Raw genomic sequence first — 19416 nt, forward strand, 5'->3', positions numbered from 1 at the left:
AATACAAATAAATAAACACCTCCCCTATTGCTTTTAAAAGCTATGATAAGCGTCCGTGAACCCAGAGACAGACTTTTGGAATGCGTCGCGCTGCCACCCCAGTAAAGAATTCCTGAGAAAGACAAAGGAAAGACAAATTGCAGTGTGAAGAAAAGGAAACTGCATAACATTTGTTCACGGTGAAGTCGGGGTTCCGATGAGAGCAGCTGCTGGCCCCCATCTTAGTGCTGCTTCGCCTCGCTCACTTCTCAATGCGGTGCAACCAAGTGCCACCCCCCCCCCCCCTCCCGGGATCCAGTCGCGCTCATCGCGGCTTTTCCAAGATCAGAAATGCCCAATGCACCCCATCAGGAAGCAACGGCGTGAAGACTGGAAGGGGATGGATTTCAAATCTGAGGGCGGTACTTCTTACAGCCATCCCGAAGCAAATTTTTCTCATGATCTGATTCTCTGCTCCTAGCATGGGTTTAACATTCCCTGTTTACGGAGGGCCATCGACAGCACCGCGAGTGCTTAAAGTCCAACATTTCTCATTGCAGTTAAGGTGCTTGTTTCCAACAGGAGATAATAGGAAGGTGTGAGGGCGGTTTTCAAAGCTATTTGGCCAGGTAAAATTGATCTATCTGAAAGCTGCTGCCCTCTGCCCAGCCAAAAGCACATGCAGCGTACTCAGAACAGGTATTCCTGGGGTCAGCTTTAGCTCGAGGGTGGGTGGGGAGGGAAAGCAGCCCACCTGCATATGAGTTTTGCCTCCTGTCCCCCCTGCCCCAGCTCGGCTACCACCTCCACGAGTAGCAGGTGGCAAAAGTGCACGGGCGTTTTTACTGGGAGTCCTTTTGCGGTTGATCATTGTCAAAGGGAAACCATGAGAGCAATTCAAAATGGCCGCCTCCTCCCCACCATAGCGTACAGTAAGTGATGCCAGCACTCCAGTTTCAACTGACGGTTCAGGGTATCCACGGGATCTTACACGACATAAGGCTTTCTTTCCAGGTCCAGGACAATTAGGAAATCTTAGCCGTCACCCCAAAGTGGTAATTAGCAGACATGGAAGGGATTAAGTAAGACTGATGCTTGCAATTAAAGGGCATTTTCTGGATTTTTTTTAGATCATCTCTCTATGGATGTTAACATCTGCATTACCACATGCATGCTACCCACACACAATATTGGCTGATTTTCAGCAGCCCTGTGACCTGCAAATGTTAAGAACTTCTAAGCCCACAAAACAATCCAATTTGCTGAACTCAAAGGTACCCGGATGAATTTGGGTTTGAACAGCGAACTGCTGGGTGGCTGGAATGGGCGCCCATGTCTTTAACTGCTTCAAAACGATGATACAACTTACACGCTGGTAACTTCGCCCTGGAACGCCCTTGCCCTAGACTGCTTTTTATGCAGTCCAATTTGTGGGTTATAAGCTTAGCAAATGCAGGTTTCAGGCAACTGAAAATTCACTAAGTGCATTCAGCCACCCCACACATGCAGAGGCCGATATTCAGCAGCGTTTGTCCAGACTTAACCAGAGAGACAGCAGGATCTGAACATCCTGCTGTGGAGAGGGGTCCCCCTGAGATAGCCGGGGGTGGCGTTAGCCGGACAAACACTGATTTTCACCGTTATGTGGCTAATATAGCTGGAAACCTTTAGGACAGTTAAAGAACAGTCCTAGAGTTAGTCAGAGGCTGAAAATAGACCTCTTAGCTTCTTCATTTTACACACAGAGAGGGGTCAGTTTCGAAAGGGTTTAGGTGCTTTTGGAAGCTAGAAGCCTAAATGGGTCCCTTTATAAACTGACTAGGGCTTGAGCATCTAAAATGTAGGCCACTGATTTTGCTAGGCACCGAAATTTAGGAGCTCAAAAAGTAGGCAACTACAGGGGTGGAAGAAAATCATTAGGGACCTAGCCCTGATTTTTAGCACTAGGCACCTAACATACCCCCTAGATTTATGAAAATGCTATAAATTTTGCATGAATTTCACCCATGATAAAAAAAAAAGGGGTGTGGTTAGGTAAATTTTAGAGTTACTGCAACTTTGTTTTGGGCAGAGAGAGATTCTTTATAAGGCTCTCATAATAGTCCCAGGTAGAGAGTGCATCAAGCTAGGGCGAGAGTCCATTGTAGAAATCTCATTTTTGTGTATCTTTCCTCATTCCAAATCACATCAAATCTTCACTGATGTGTACACTGCTGTTTGTACGTCTGCCTGTGCATGTAAAACTGGCCCCAAAAACCTAGACCACCACCACCTCGAGTTACTAGATGACCCTCCTATAGTGGTATAAAGAGATGACTAATATGTGTGCCACCCCAGAGGCTCTCTCTCTCTACTCCACTCCCCTCCCCAAAACGGAATTTGCGAAAAATCCCTTTTCAGGCATATTGCACAGCTAGCACAGGTCATAACACTAGGAAAAAAGGTGTAGTTTCCAGCATTATTGCCTGCGATAGCATTTATAATGCATGCGTTGTGCTATCCCACGCAGCGTTACATCTCATTTTCATTTACTCCTCCCAAAATCCACCCACCTGAATACATTTTGCAAATTTGCATATGCAGCGTGCGCTGCGATAAATAACACATATGTTATCATGTTGTCACGGGTGTTAGGGCCCTGAAGGCGATTTGATGAATGACCCTGATAGGCTCCTTCCTAAATGTAGGTAAATGAATTGCAGGCCTAAATTTAGGGATTTTTCTCAACTGAAAATTTAGATAGCTCAACTCAACAGAAAATGTGACTAATTTAGGCACTGAGCATTTTTTGAACATTGTTGCTTAAGCTTTTGAAAGCTTACCCCGGGAAATTCAGATATTAAAGCCAAGTTGTTGGAAAAAGAGCTGACCCAACAGTAGCAGTTTGTAAGAAAACCTCTGCCACCTTCTTTTAAGAGCAGAAAGCAGAGTCTCATCATTTCAATTCCATTGATGTTGGTTAATGCCCACAAACTACTATTTTATTCCACCAGGAACCTGTAAAACTGATTCGCTCTTAGCATCCACAACAGCTTTGAGGGATTTTAATTTTGTTTTTTTTTGGTCAACGTAACCGATAAAATGCACGGGCCGGTCAGCCCAGATACATCATAAATCCATTAACGGGAAATACAGCAAGAAAATAATATATATGCAAGCAACAAATGCTTGAACACAAATAAATAAATTTAAATTCCTTTAAGAGGAAACCATTTCTTGTAGTTTTGCCAAGAAAATAAAAATCCTTACAAACTCTACATATAAATTATTAGATGGCCTGGTACACAAAAAAGAAATAATATATTTAAAAAATGTTTTTAAGTATTTCAAAAGTGCCAGTCCCAACATTTTTTTTTTCCCCAAAAATTACTACTTTCACCAGAGCACTAAAAGGTCATGGGCCGCTGAAATGGGCTGACGTAGATTTATAGGACAGAGAGGCCAACCGGTAGAGATGATATAACTGGCCTCAGGGAACCAGATAAGTGCTTTTCTGCAAGTGGAATGTACAGTTTCACATCACGATCGCATGGAAGAGGTGGTGTCCAGCAGAACATGTCTGCTGAGCAAACCTACTCCCAACCGTTTTGTTTTTTTTTTAATTTATTAGAGAAAATCGTAAACCAACCGGAAGCAACTTGGCGACTTCTCCAAAACCCTTGTCAGGAAACTGCAGTTGAGGCGGTGTTCGAACACACCACCACCAGCTCTTCTCCCATACTCCATGAGTCTGTTGGTCTACCAAAGAAAGCGAGAGACTTGAAATCTGTACAAAAAAAAAATTTCTTTTCTTCTTTAGACGAATGACGACTTCAGACTTCATAGATTTTGTCTTGCAAGTAGCTAAATAATGAATCGAGTCCTTTGGAAGAGCTCCACAGCTGTTTTAACATCTGGCACTCTTTTTCATTCACATCTTCAAGCACATGTTTCAGGAAGCTTCGCACCAGGCATTTAGATTCTTCCAATACCTAGGGGGGAAAATAGTCCACAGTGACTACAACCGATGAAAGATCCTGCCAAAAAATATATGGGATATAATTGTGTATTACCAGATGTTGGTCATGCATGGTTATTTATCAATGGATATAGATATGCTTGTAGTATTTGTAATCATGTGCTGGACTTTTACTTCCCCTGTAACCCCCAATGTAGCTCTTATCTCCTCGTCGTAGATATCCCGAATCGCCCAATCTAACCCCACTCTACTCTGTGTATTTATTTATTTATTTAGGGTTTTTATATACCGACATTCTCGATATACATATCAAATCAAGTCGGTTTCCATATAACACAACTGTCGCCGGTGAGGCGTTACATTGAACAATAGACAGAGTAGTGAACAGAGAACGTGTAGCGTTACATTAAACAATCAACAGTTTAACAGATTATTGAACAAAAAACGTAAATCATTAAGTATTAGATATTAAATATAAAGATATATAAAAATACACGACAAAATTCGTCAAATAACATGGATAAATGATACGATAAATGCAAATAAGTGGTAAGTAAGGTTGAATAGTACCGGTAGAGGTATACAGGTGGCAATGATCAAAGTTGAGAGACCTAACTATGGGAAGAGCATGGGCATGGTAATGCTTCAAGAGGGGGTCTATTTATCCCTCTACCTTCAATGTTCTTACGCCTCGTTGTATACTTCCTGAAACCCCCAATCTAACTCCAGTCTCCTCGTTGTACATATCCTCCTCCCCCCCAAAGTACCTACGTCTCCTCCTTTGTAAATTATTTGCTAGCGCCCCCCATCCTCCTCCTCGATTACTTCCTAGCACCCACCCCCCTTACCTTTTCGCCCTCTAAGCCCCCCGTTAATTGTAATAACTGTTTCCACATTGCTGTTATAAATTTAGCTAATAGTTCACTGTTTCTTGTAAAGCCTGTTGCTACATTCTGTTTTAATGTAAACCGATTAGATGTTCACAACGATGGTCGGTATATAAAAGACTTAAATAAATACATAAAATAATGACTGGGGCTAATATAATTGCAAAATATTAGGTCCCATTTTAGAAAATTCAACTTTTTCACACATACATTTCAATTTTTTTATTTGATGCCCTACCCAGAATATATTCCTAGTGATGAACGAGCCAAACAGACTAAGTTGCTCTGAGCAACCCAGGACAGGCAGAGCAACTACAGATCAGTGTTGAATTGGCTAGAAAAGGTCAGAATCAGCCTAGCAGACAAACTGGTCACCCCGGGCCTTTTTGGTGGCTGTGTGTGAAAGGTTTGACACAGTGAACCAAAGACAACAGGTATGTGGAATTCACATCAGCTTCTATAATTGGGATACAGATGTCCACATCTGGAATGCATCAATCACTACATTGCATCATGAAGGGATAGTGCCATGTGTTACGCTGTTTCGCTGTGATTACTGCACTCTCTGTTGGCTTTGTCTTTCTTGGTTGCTTTATACATTCAGACCTTATGTTGCCAAATCCAAGTATCACCCAAGGCATTCTAGACCTATTTGTTTTGTTGGAAGAAGTTGCCTCTAAACAAATAATTTTTATACTCATTATACACAAATCTGGGTGATAACAAAATGCCTCTTGGCTAACTAGTAGTGTTATTTTGTGTATACATATATGTTTTGGTACCGCAAGTTTACTAAGGACAACCAAGCTCAGAATCCTCATTTTTCTTTTGAGATGCTGTTTTTTTTTATTAATCAGTTATGTATGGCTTTATTTTTGTAATAAATTGAACATAGTAAATAACTGTTTCTATTTAATGCAGAATGTTGCATTCTTTAGAGCTGTTCTAGTTTTCCTACTTTAATTTTGTTTGTGTGCAAGATGTGGTTTAAGCAGAATAAGGTAACTTCATGCAAGTAAGAAAGATATCCACCTAGTTACTGAATGGCTTAGCCAGATCTGTGAAAAAGTAGTGTAGTGTTTTGTTAAAGGAGATGGTGCTGGAAAAAACTGGAGCCTTCTGCTCAATCCTAAACGCTATGGGGTAGATTTTAAAAAGCGTACACATGTAGGTGGGGTTACGCGCATCAGGCCTATTTTAGAAAGGCCCGGCGATGCACGTAAAGCCCCGGGACGTGTGTATGTTCCGGGGCTTTGAAAAAGGGGCGAGGAGGTCTGGGGACGGGCGGGGTCAGAGGCTCCCGGCACAGCAGCCATTTGCTGCTGTGTTGGGGGATCGCGTGCTGGCAGGCTGCTGGCGCATGCAACCTGCGCCTGCCCAGAGGCAGGCGCAACAGGTAAAACAAAGGTCGGGGGGGGTCTAGGTGAGGGCTAGGGGGCGGGAGGATTAGGGGAAGGTAGGTTAAGTTAGGGGGTTGGGAAGTTGCCTCCGAGTCCGCTCCGAAATCGGAGCGGCCTGTGAGGGGACGGGAGGAAGGCCATGGGCGTCGGCATGCACAAGTTGCACAATTGTGCATACCCTTGCATGCACCGACCCCCGATTTTATAACTTGCGGGCATCCATGTGCACGCGAAACCTTTTAAAATCTACCCCTATTTTAGCACATATAGTAGCAACACCATCACCACTAACTCCCCACACTGCCCCACCAACATATCCGAGGAACCATCTCCACACCGGTTCATCATAGATCTTTCTACTCAAGACTGGCATCCAGGGTGCCAATTAGTGTAAGCCATGATGTAGACATCTATATTAGAAACAAATTGCCTACACTTATTTATTTCCTGAAAGGAAATCAAAAGGACTTCAGATTTGGAAGGCAGCATCTTCCAGTCACTATGAAAGCACACAGTAATTCTTCACCAAAAATACTGATGAACAACAATATCTGGTAAGAAACCTATTGAGCATAGGGAGACCAAGATAGCTGTGGTTTGAGAGGATGTGCTTCAAAATCTCGCCACCTTTCTTGCTGCTTTTTTGCATTAATTATGTCACATACTAATGGAAGACTAAACTGAGGGAGAATATACAAGCATCTCCCTCAGCAGACCCTTTCTAGCCATGGATGGATGAGGTTTTTACCCCAACACCATTGATTTGCCTGGGAGTGAGAGCCATTGTGGTGCCTGACGGTGAGCGAACGCCAACACTGCTGGCTGAGGGGACATCATTAAGTCCTTTCTTTTTTGTTTGACACCCGTAGGAGCAGACTTGCTGGCGGATAGTCCCGGAATCAGTCGGGACTTAGCTGTGCTTGGACATGTGGTCACTACGGAAGCTCATACCACTGTTGGGGAAATTGCTTCTCTCCTGCCTGGAGCAGTAACTCTGGATCGACTCCAGTGCTTCAAGGGGATGTGGGCAACATCAGTAGAGACGAGTGTAAATCTGGTGATGATCTCAGGGTAAGCTCTGTTCAAAGAAGGACTCTAATCAAACCTCTTGTCACTACTTTAGAGGAAGTTTGGAATGCTCTAGTTTCCCTGGAATTGTTTCCTCTTTAATAAATGTCACAATGGATACCAATTGTCATGTGCAAGCTACTGAGGACCTTGTTGTCTCTCATGGAGTCAAATTTGAAACCCTGGATACTCGTTTATCTAGGATGCGGAACATTCAACATGGTTTGGTCCAGAGTGAAATGGTACATATGAAGATACTGGAGAATACTGAAAATTTCATTAGAACTCTAAATTTGAGGGTATTTAACTTTCCTATTGTTGAATTTACTTCCCTGGCGGATGTTCTGAAGATCCCATCTGAAGCTATGCCATTTATCTCTAAGGCTTACTATTTGCCAACGAGGGATCTAGGAACCAGTGGATATCAGGTCTAAGAGCCTACTTTAAATTTCACAAATTTTCTAGAATCCTCACAGTTTCAAAAAGAGGAACACTTTTGGTAACTTTTTTTTTTTTTGTCAATGACAGAAATTCTGTGCTTAGATTTTTCTTTCATAATAGGTTAGTCCCATTTCATGGACAGAAAATATGGATATACCCTGATATTAGCAGGGCTACCCAAGATCGGGGAAAAAAATTTTCTTTCTATGACGGTAACTTTCAAACAGCCACACAGGCGCACATGTATGCACAGATGTGGCCATTTTCTAACATACACACATATATGCAAGTATGAAATAAAACCAGCTGCAGGTGTATCCATGTGCGCAAATGATGGTTCTACCATGTAAGAGAGGGGGATTCTATTAGATACACACACTGACGCAATAGCCCTCTTTCCCAGTTCACTCCCAGTTTGCCCAGTTAACGGATCGGATTCCCTAACCCTCCCCCTGTTATTCAGCCTCCCTTTTGCCCTTTTAAACTCAACCCTTAAACGCCCTGACTTGCCTAGCTTTTTTTTATTTGAACACTTGCATGCTGTCCAAAGCAGAAGTAAAGTGTTGCGCCTGTCGGTCGCAGTCGGCTGCGACCTTTGTTGCTTACCTCTTTTCTTCCTACAGCACCGAGTCTAGGGAGGATGGCTGCCTCTGCTTCCACATGACGACCTCCATGGCGTGCCTGGGACAGCGTGGGCGCTCCCGGCAGCCATCTTGCATCCGGGGTAACCTAGGGCACTCATGCACGCGCCTGCTCCCTTCTTGTGCGTGTCATGGCAGGAACCTCGAGGGTGTCCCACCACATGACGTCATCCGCTTATTATACTTAAACTCAGCTGACCATCCAAGCTACAAGTTAGCAAGGATTCCTGTCCTGCTTATTCCGCCACTCTGGGTCTTCATCTTGCTGTTCCTGTCTGGGTGATCTCGGTACCCGCTCCTCGGGGGCCTTGTTGCACCTAGGGCTATTCGCTCCTCAGAGAGCCATCTTTACTTGTCTCACCTTCCTTCCAGTGAGCTTCATCACCGTTCCCAGGACGACCCTCAAGTGCAACTGTTTCGGGTCTCCTCGGTGCCTATTCTACATCTGGCTTCCTCTGACTCTGAGAGAGTACTGGACCTACTCTTCCTTCATCGTGTGGATTCTCGGGTTACCCCGCTCTGCGGACCACTACCGGATCCATACTGTTGCTCATGGCAACCATTACTGTTGCCCATGGCAACCATTACCACTGGCATCCAGCCTACCCCGCGCTGCGGACCACTACTGGAGATCGCTAGCACAAAGCTTCATCAAATTTACCAAAATGAAGAATATCCAATGAAACAATTGTGGAGCCTTTATATTGAGGGAAATCATCTGGAAACTTAGGGCTTGCCCCATTTGTTCAGAACTCTCCCCTCTGGGATTTCGTCTTGCTGTTCGTCTTGCTGTTCCTGTCTGGGTGATCTCAGTACTCGCTCCTCGGGAGCATGGTTGCACCTAGGGCTATCCGCTCCTCGGAGAGTCATCTTTACCTGTCTCACACCTTCCTTCCAGTGAACTTCATCACCGTTCCTTGGATGACCCTCCAGTGCACCTGTTCCGGGTCTCCTTGGTGCCTACTCTACATCTGGCTTCCTCTGACTCTGAGTGAGTACTGGACCTACTCTTCCTTCATCGTGTGGATTCTCAGGTTACCCCGCTCTGCGGACCACTACCGGATCCATAAAGTCTTGTGCAACCATTACCACTGGCGTCTGGCCTACCCCGTGCTGCGGACCACTACAGGAGATTGCTAGCACAAAGCTTCATCAAGAGAAGGTACTCCCCAGGTTACCCCACGCTGTGGGCCATTACCGGATCTGTATTATCTTGTGCAACTTCATAAGAACATAAGAAAATGCCATACTGGGTCAGACCAAGGGTCCATCAAGCCCAGCATCCCGTCCCCAACAGTGGCCAATCCAGGCCACAAGAACCTGGCAAGCACCCAAAAACTAAGTCTATTCCATGTTACCATTGCTAATGGCAGTGGCTATTCTCTAAGTGAACTTAATAGCAGGTAATGGACTTCTCCTCCAAGAACTTATCCAATCCTTTTTTAAACACAGCTATACTAACTGCACTAACCACATCCTCTGGCAACAAATTCCAGAGTTTAATTGTGCGTTGAGTAAAAAAGAACTTTCTCCGATTAGTTTTAAATGTGCCCCATGCTAACTTCATGGAGTGCCCCCTAGTCTTTCTACTATCCGAAAGAGTAAATAACCGATTCACATCTACCCGTTCTAGACCTCTCATGATTTTAAACACCTCTATCATATCCCCCCTCAGTCGTCTCTTCTCCAAGCTGAAAAGTCCTAACCTCTTTAGTCTTTCCTCATAGGGGAGTAGTTCCATTCCCCTTATCATTTTGGTAGCCCTTCTCTGTACCTTCTCCATTGCAATTATATCTTTTTTGAGATGCGGCGACCAGAATTGTACACAGTATTCAAGGTGCGGTCTCACCATGGAGCGATACAGAGGCATTATGACATTTTCCGTTTTATTCACCATTCCCTTTCTAATAATTCCCAACATTCTGTTTGCTTTTTTGATGGCCGCAGCACTCTGTACCGACGATTTCAATGTGTTATCCACTATGACACCTAGATCTCTTTCTTGGGTTGTAGCACCTAATATGGAACCCAACATTGTGTAATTATAGCATGGGTTATTTTTCCCTATATGCATCACCTTGCACTTATCCACATTAAATTTCATCTGCCATTTGGATGCCCAATTTTCCAGTCTCACAAGGTCTTCCTGCAATTTATCACAATCTGCTTGTGATTTAACTACTCTGAACAATTTTGTGTCATCTGCAAATTTGATTATCTCACTCGTCGTATTTCTTTCCAGATCATTTATAAATATATTGAAAAGTAAGGGTCCCAATACAGATCCCTGAGGCACTCCACTGTCCACTCCCTTCCACTGAGAAAATTGCCCATTTAATCCTACTCTCTGTTTCCTGTCTTTTAGCCAGTTTGCAATCCACGAAAGGACATCGCCACCTATCCCATGACTTTTTACTTTTCCTAGAAGCCTCTCATGAGGAACTTTGTCAAACGCCTTCTGAAAATCCAAGTATACTATATCTACCGGTTCACCTTTATCCACATGCTTATTAACTCCTTCAAAAAAGTGAAGCAGATTTGTGAGGCAAGATTTGCCCTGGGTAAAGCCATGCTGACTTTGTTCCATTAAACCATGTCTTTCTATATGTTCTGTGATTTTGATGTTTAGAACACTTTCCACTATTTTTCCTGGCACTGAAGTCAGGCTAACCGGTTTGTAGTTTCCCGGATCACCCCTGGAGCCCTTTTTAAATATTGGGGTTACATTTGCTATCCTCCAGTCTTCAGGTACAATGGATGATTTTAATGATAAGTTACAAATTTTTACTAATAGGTCTGAAATTTCATTTTTTAGTTCCTTCAGAACTCTGGGGTGTATACCATCCGGTCCAGGTGATTTACTACTCTTCAGTTTGTCAGTCAGGCCTACCACATCTTCTAGGTTCACCGTGATTTGATTCAGTCCATCTGAATCATTAGCCATGAAAACCTTCTCCAGTACGGGTACCTCCCCAACATCCTCTTCAGTAAACACCGAAGCAAAGAAATCATTTAATCTTTCCGCGATGGCCTTATCTTCTCTAAGTGCCCCTTTAACCCCTCGATCATCTAACGGTCCAACTGACTCCCTCACAGGCTTTCTGCTTCGGATATATTTTAAAAAGTTTTTACTGTGAGTTTTTGCCTCTACAGCCATTTTCTTTTCAAATTCTCTCTTAGCCTGTCTTATCAATGTCTTACATTTAACTTGCCAATGTTTATGCTTTATCCTATTTTCTTCTGTTGGATCCTTCTTCCAATTTTTGAATGAAGATCTTTTGGCTAAAATAGTTTCTTTCACCTCACCTTTTAACCATGCTGGTAGTTGTTTTGCCTTCTTTCTACCTTTCTTAATGTGTGGAATACATCTGGACTGTGCTTCTAGAATGGTATTTTTTAACAATGACCACGCCTCTTGGACATTTTTTACTTTTGTAGCTGCTCCTTTCAGTTTTTTTCTAACAATTTTTCTCATTTTATCAAAGTTTCCCTTTTGAAAGTTTAGCACGAGAGCCTTGGATTTGCACACTGTTCCTTTTCCAGTCATTAAATCAAATTTGATCATATTATGATCACTATTGCCAAGCGGCCCCACCACCGTTACCTCTCTCACCAAGTCCTGTGCTCCACTGAGAATTAGATCTAAAATTGCTCCCTCTCTCGTCGGTTCCTGAACCAATTGCTCCATAAAGCTATCATTTATTCCATCCAGGAAGGTTATCTCTCTAGCGTGACCCGATGATACATTTACCCAGTCTATATTGGGGTAATTGAAGTCTCCCAGCTTCAGTCTCCGGCCTATCCCGCACTGTGGACCACTTCCTTAGACCATCAGCACAAGTCTCACGTAGAGCAAGTATCTCCTGGATTACCACGCTCTGCGGACCACTACCGAAGAAGCCTGCTTGCAGGCTATATACTTGGACTGAATATATTAACCCGCTCCTCGGGTTATTCTTGCTGCATAATAAAGCTATTGCCACTGTTGTCTATCACAGCTGAGATCCTGCTTGTTGTGGTGAGTCCTCACAGGGCTCCTCCCTGTGGGTGGAGTCATCTCTTCCACGACCCAAGGGCCCACTGCCTAGTTTACACACAGAACGTAACATACAGTTACGCAGTAGGGGACCCCGGTGCGCCCATTTCCCACCCATGCTCTGCCCAAACCTCGCCCCTTTTTAAAGTTTCTGATTTGTGCGTGTACCAGGAGATACATGCATACTCACGTGCTTTTTAAAATCCATGTGGCATGTGCTGTCCCGAGACACACGCGTAACTCCCAGCTTTGGCACGAGTTGGGCTTTTAAAATCGACCTTTGTGTGTTCAGAGGTTTCTGGTGCAGAGTTTATATTGAGATGTCCATGTAAATGTTTAGTGAAACTTCATAATGCTAACTGTGTATATTTTGAACCTTCTCCACTGAGGTATTTCCCGGATTCTCGTGCCAACAATTAGCTACCTGTGACGACTCGGTTTTGGAATAATGGTGTTGTTATGCCTCTCAGCTTTTTTCTTATTATTTCTTACTGCAATGTAAATTTGCTCCTTTTTTTTTTTTTGTCTCCCCTCTATTCTTTTATTACCTTGAGGATTGTGCAAGGGGTATTACATTGTGATTACAGAGTTTCTTTAAGGCTACATTGTATTACATCTCTCCTCTTTTATCTGTTACAAGTATGCTTGTGTTAAATTAAAAAACTTACTAAAATAAAATAATTAAAACAAATAAACCTATTGAGCACCTTAAACATATTAATAAAAGTTGTAAATATCGCCCTTTGCTTCAGCAGTAAATGATTTTCTTACCACTGCACTGCACGATGCCATTTCTTTGACCCGTAACATCACTTCTTGGCTAAACGTCGTTGGCCAAAATACCTGTGACACAAGCCCTCTGCTGCAGGCTTCCTGGGCTGTGAGCTTTCTCCCGCAAAACAACATTTCATTTGCCTGAAAAAGAAAAAGCTCATTCTAGCAGATTTACAAGCTTGAAGAGTCTTCCATCAGTGGCATCAAATTACCACTATGCCTATGAATGAAATATAAATGTAATACTGCTACTACCCTTTTATGTAAGGGACAGTTGCTTGACAACAGTCGAGCATTACAGAGAACTGAGAAAATTGCCTCTGTGGCTCTCCCAGTTATGGTTCCATAATTCCCTGTGGAGTTCATTTCCACGACAGGATCCATGTAAAAAGGATGCTTACTTGATGTTTTTATGTTGAAAATCTCTATTCTTTCAAAACTAAAGGCATCCTCAGAAATCTATTCTTACATATAGAAGGAATGGATAAACCAGCCAGACTCATAAGAACATAAGAAAATGCCATACTGGGTCAGACCAAGGGTCCATCAAGCCCAGCATCCTGTTTCCAACAGTGGCCAATCCAGGCCATAAGAACCTGGCAAGCACCCAAACACTATGAAGATCCCATGCTACTGATGCAGTTAATAGCAGTGGCTATTCCCTAAGTTTTCTTGATTAATAGCAGTTAATGGACTTCTCCTCCAAGAACTTATCCAAACCTTTTTTAAAACCCAGCTACACTAAGGGCCAGATTTTATAACATACGCGCAGGCGTAAATTTGTGCGCACAAATCTACCCCCGATTTTATAACATGCGCGCGCAGCTGCGCGCGCATGTTATAAAATCTGGGGTTGGCGTGCGCAAGGGGTGCACACATGTGCACCTTGCGTGTGCTGAGCCCTAGGGGAGCCCAGTTGGCTTTCCCCTTTCCCTCCCGCTCTCCCCACCTTCCCCTCCCTTCCACTATCTAATCTGCCCCCCAGCCCTACCTAAATTCACCCCCCCTACCTTTGTTGTCCTTTTTACGCCTGCCTCTGGCAAGCATAACTTGCGCGCGCCGCCAGCTGCCGGCGCACGATCCCCTGGCACGGCCTCGGACCGGCGCCCCGCCCCCCTTCCCACCCCTTTTTCAAAGCTCCGGGACACACGCGCGCACCGAGCCTATGCAAAACAGGCTCGGTGTGCACAGGGGCACTTTCTCAGGGTTATGCGCGTAACCCTTTGAAAATCTGCCCCAAACTGCACTAACCATGTCCTCTGGCAATAGATTCCAGAGCTTAATTGTGCACCGAGTGAAAACAAATTTTCTCCAATTAGTTTTAAATGTGCTACTGGCTAACTTCATAGAGTGCCCACTAATCCTTCTATTATCCGAAAGAGTAATTAACCAATCCACATTTACCTATTCTAGACCTCTCATGATCTTAAAGACCTCTATCATATCCCCCGTCAGTTGTCTCTTCTCCGAGCTGAACAGCCCTAACTTCTTTAGCCTTTCCTCATAGGGGAGCTGTTCCATCCCCTTTATCATTTTGGTCATCCTTCTCTGTACCTTCTCCATCGCAACTATATCTTTTTTGAGATGCGGTGACCAGAATTGTACACAGTATTCAAGGTGCAGTCTCACCATGAAGCGATACAGAGGCATTATGACATTTTCCATTTTATTAATCATTCCCTTCCTAATAATTCCTAACATTCTGTTTTCTTTTTTGACTGCCGCAGCACACTGAACAGACAATTTCAATGTATTATCCACTATGATGCCTAGATCTTTTTCCTGGGTGGTAGCTCCTAATATGGAACCTAACATCGTGTAACTATAGCATGGGTTATTTTTCCCTATATGCATCACCTTGCACTTGTCCACATTAAATTTCATCTGCCATTTGGATGCCCAATCTTCCAGTTTCACAAGGTCCTCCTGCAATTTATCACAATCCGCTTGTGATTTAACTACTCTGAATAATTTTGTATCATCTGCAAATTTGATTACCTCACTCATCGTATTCCTTTCCAGATCATTTATAAATATATTGAAAAGCACCAGTGCAAGTACATATCCCTGAGGCACTCCACTGTTTTTTTCCACTGAGAAAATTGACCATTTAATCCTACTTTCTGTTTCCTGTCTTTTAACCAGTTTGTAATCCATGAAAGGCTACCGCCTCCTATCCCATCACTTTTTAGTTTTCTTTGAAGCCTCTCATGAGGGACTTTGTCAAACGCCTTCTGAAAATCCACATATACTACATCTACCGGTTCACCTTTATCCACATGTTTATTAACCCCTTCAAAAAAAGAAGCAGATTTGAGAGCAAGACTTGCCTTGGGTAAATCCTTGCTGACTGTGTTCCATTAAACCATGTCTTTCTATAAGCTCTGTGATTTTGATCTTTAGAATAGTTTCCACTATTTTTCCAGCTGAAGTCAGGCTCACTGGTCTATAGTTTCCTGGATCACCCCTGAAACTCTTTTTAAATATTGGGGTTCATTGGCCACCCTCCAGTCTTCAGGTACAATGGATGATTTTAATGATAGGTTACAAATTTTAACTAACAGATCTTAAATTTCATTTTTGAGTTCCTTCAGAACCCTGGGGTGCATACAATCCAGTCCAGGTGATTTGCTACTCTTTAGTTTGTCAATCTGGCCTACTACATCTTCCAGGTTCACAGTGATTTGGTTCAGTTCATCTGACTCATCACCCTTGAAAACCATCTCTGGAACCGGTATCTCCCCAACATCCTCATTAGTAAACACGGAAGCAAAGAATTAATTTAGTCTTTCTGCAATGGCCTTATCTTCCAACCGACTCCTTCACAGGTTTCTTGCTTCAGATATATTAAAAAAAAAATTTTATTGTGAGTTTCTGCCTCTATGGCCAACTTCATTTCAAATTCTCTCTTAGCCTGCCTTATCAATGTTTTACACTTAACTTGACAATGCTTATGCTTTTTCCTATTTTCTTCAGATGGTTCCATCTTCCAATTTTTGAAGGATTTTTTTTGGCTAAAATAGCCTCTTTCACCTCACCTTTTAACCATGCTGGTATTTTTTTTTGCCCTCCTCCCACCTTTCTTAATGCGTGGACTGTGCTTCTAAGATTGCATTTTTAAACAATGTCTATGTCTGTTGTACACTTTTAACCTTTGCAGCTGCACCTTTCAGTTTTTTCTATTTTCCTCATTTTATCAAAGATTCCCTTTTGAAAATTTAGTGCTAGAGCTGTAGATTTATATATTGTCCCCCTTCCAGTCATTAGTTCATATATTATCATGTTATGATCACTATTGCGAAGTGGCCCCACCACTGTTACCTCTCTCACCAAATCCTGCATTCTAGTAAGAATTAAATCTAGAATAGCTCACTCTCTCGTTGGTTCCTGAACCAATTGCTCCATGAAGCAGTTTGTTACGTTCTGTGTATTTAGAACTAGTTAGTGGGCCCTTGGGCCGTGGCAAGAACTGACTCCATCCACAGGGAGGAGCCCTGTGGGGACTCACCACGACAGGCGGGGTCTCAGCAGTGATGGACACCAGATGCAGTAGTTTTATTATACAGCAAGATAACCTGAGGAGCAGGTTAATTGACTCAGTCCAGAATAGATGACTTGTAAGCTGGTTTCTCCAGTAGTGGCCCGCAGCGTGGAGTAAGCCGGGGAATACTTCCTCTAGATGAAACTTGTGTAAGTTGTCCCGGCAGTGGTCTGTAGCGCGGGGTAACCCGGGGAATACCTTCTCTCGTAGAGATTTGTGCAGGCTGTCTCCGGTAGTGGTCTGCAGAGCGGGGTAGGCCGGAGGCTGGTAGTAGATGTTTGCCCAAGACAGTGTGGATCCGGTAGTGGTCCGCAGAGCGGGGTAACCCGAGAATCCACACAGAGAAGGAGGAGGAAGCTGTAGAGCAGATCCAGTACTCACTCTGGACAGAGTAGCCAGCTGTAGTGATAGGCACAGTGGAGACCCGAGGTACAGGAGCACTGAAGGGTCGTCTGTGGAAACAGGAAGAGACTCACTGGATTAGAGAAGTGGGGCAAGTAGAGATGGCTCTCCGAGGAGTGGATAGCCCTGAGTGTGGCAAGGTCCCCAAGGAGCGGGTACCTAGATCACTCAGACAGAAGCACAGGAACAGAGAACTCCCAGTATGGCGGAATTGAGCAGGACCGGAATCCTCGCTAACTCGTTGGTATGCTGGCCTGAGGAGATTATATACATTTAGGCAGTGATGTCATGCGGTGGGGATGCCCCCGAGGTTCCCGTCATGATGTGGTTAAGATGGGGGCAGGCGAGTGCGTGCCCTAGGTCACCCCAGAAGCAACATGGCTGCCGGGAGCGCCAGTGTCGTCCCGGGAATGCCATGGAGGGCGGCGTGTAGAAGCCGAAGCGGCCATCCTCCCTAGACTTGGAGCTGCAGGGCAAAAAGTGGTGAGCACCAAAGGTCGTAGCCGTCTGCGACTGACGGGCGCAACAGTCGTTTATTCCATCCAAGAATTTTATGCCTCTAGCACAGGGGTGGGCAGTTCCGGTCCTCGAGGGCCACAAACCAGTCTGGTTTTCAGGATATCCCTAATGAATATGCATGAGAAAGATTTGCATGCACTCTGCCTCAGTTGTATGCAAATCTATGTCATGCATATTCATTAGGATATCCTAAAACCTCAACAGGTTTGTGGCCCTCGAGGACTGGAATTGCCCACCCCTGCTCTAGCATGTCCTGATGTTACATTTACCCTGTCAATATTGGTGTAATTGAAATCTCCATTACTGCCCTGCCAATTGGTTAACTTCCCTGATCTCTCTTAGCATTTCATTTTGGCCAGGTGGACGGTAGTATACTCCTATCACTATACTCTTACTCAACACACACATGGGATTTCTACCCATATAGATTCTACTGAGCAATTAGTCTCTTGTAGAATCTTTATCCTGTTGGACTCTATACCCTCCAGGACAAAGGATAATGGTGTGGACCCCTCTAGGACTCTATACCATCAAGTTGATCCTTCCTATTATTGTGATATAATTTGTACCCTGATATAGCACTGTCCCACTGGTTGTCCCCCATCCACCAGGTCTCCGTGATGCCAATTATGTATATCTCATCATTCACTGCTATACATTCTAACTCTCCCATCTTACTTCTTAGACTTCTGGCATTGGCATGCACACATTTCAAAGTGCATTTTTTGTTTGTATTCACAACCTGCTTTTCAGTTGATATGGACAATTTGGAATTTTTTAGCTCAGGTGATTCTTTACTTATAGGCACATGGACCACTTTTGCTTTTATTGGAACCTCTCTGTTGGGATGCTCTCCTGTTTCATTAGTATCCTTCAAAGATACATTCCTCCGAACTATGCACTGCTGAGTATCTGTCTGCTTTACCCCTTGCTCTAGATTAAAAACTGCTCTATCTCCTTTTTGAAAGTTAGTGCGAGCACCCTGGTTCCACTCTGGTTAAGGTGGAGCCTGTCCTTTCAAAAAAGTCTCCCCCTTCCCCAAAAGGTTGTCCATTTCCTTACAAAACTGAATCCCTCTCATCCACGCATTGAGACTTCGGAGCTCTGCCTGCCTCTGGTGACCTGCACGTGGAAGAGGGAGCATTTCAGAGAATGCTACCCTGGAGGTTCTGGATTCTAGCTTTCTACCTAAAATCCTAAATTTTGTTTCTAGAACCTCTCTTCCACATTTTCCTATGTCATTGATGCCCACATCTACCATGACAGCCAGCTCCTCCCCAGCAATGTCTACAATCCTATCTAGGTGATGCGTGAGGTCCACCAACTTCGCCCCAGGCAAGTAAGTTACAAGGCGGTCCTCATGTCCACCAATCACCTAGTTATCTACATTTCTAATAACTAAATTACCAAATATGATGGCCGACCTAACCCTTTCCTCCTGGACAGTAGCCCCGAGAGACTTGTCCTTAGTGGAGAGCAGGTTCTTGCTGCAGGATCACTTGCTGCTACAGCAGAGTGATGCTCTCAAACCGGGAGACCTTTCTGATCAAAGGCAGCACCAGGGCTGCCAGACTGGATTTGGGACTTGGCTACTATGTCCCTGAAGGTTTCATCAATGTACCTCTCTGTCTGCCTCAGCTCCTCCAGGTCTGCCTCTTTAGCCTCCAGAAACTGGACTCATTCTCTGACAGCCAGGATTTCTTTGCACTGGATGTGCACATACGATCTGTCACTGGTGGGTAAGACATATGACACTTGATGCAAAAGACT

The 19416-nt window shown here is 44.0% G+C and overlaps 1 protein-coding gene across 2 annotated transcripts in view; it reads right to left on the bottom strand.

Annotated features, from left to right (window-relative positions):
- Nucleotides 1–3008: 3008 nt before the first annotated feature.
- CDYL2 (chromodomain Y like 2) overlaps nucleotides 3009–19416 on the bottom strand; it is a 159784-nt gene continuing 143376 nt past the window's right edge. For both annotated transcript variants that reach the window (XM_029608159.1, XM_029608158.1), the window contains exons 6-7: nucleotides 13182–13325; nucleotides 3009–3950 (exon numbers count right to left, since the gene is read on the bottom strand). In XM_029608159.1, the coding sequence (XP_029464019.1) occupies nucleotides 3792–3950; nucleotides 13182–13325 (303 nt within the window). In that variant the 3' untranslated portion in view covers nucleotides 3009–3791. The remainder of the gene's footprint in view (nucleotides 3951–13181; nucleotides 13326–19416) is intronic.

This window comes from Rhinatrema bivittatum, chromosome 7 (genome assembly GCF_901001135.1).
Source record: "Rhinatrema bivittatum chromosome 7, aRhiBiv1.1, whole genome shotgun sequence".
Taxonomy (NCBI): Eukaryota; Metazoa; Chordata; class Amphibia; order Gymnophiona; family Rhinatrematidae; genus Rhinatrema; species Rhinatrema bivittatum.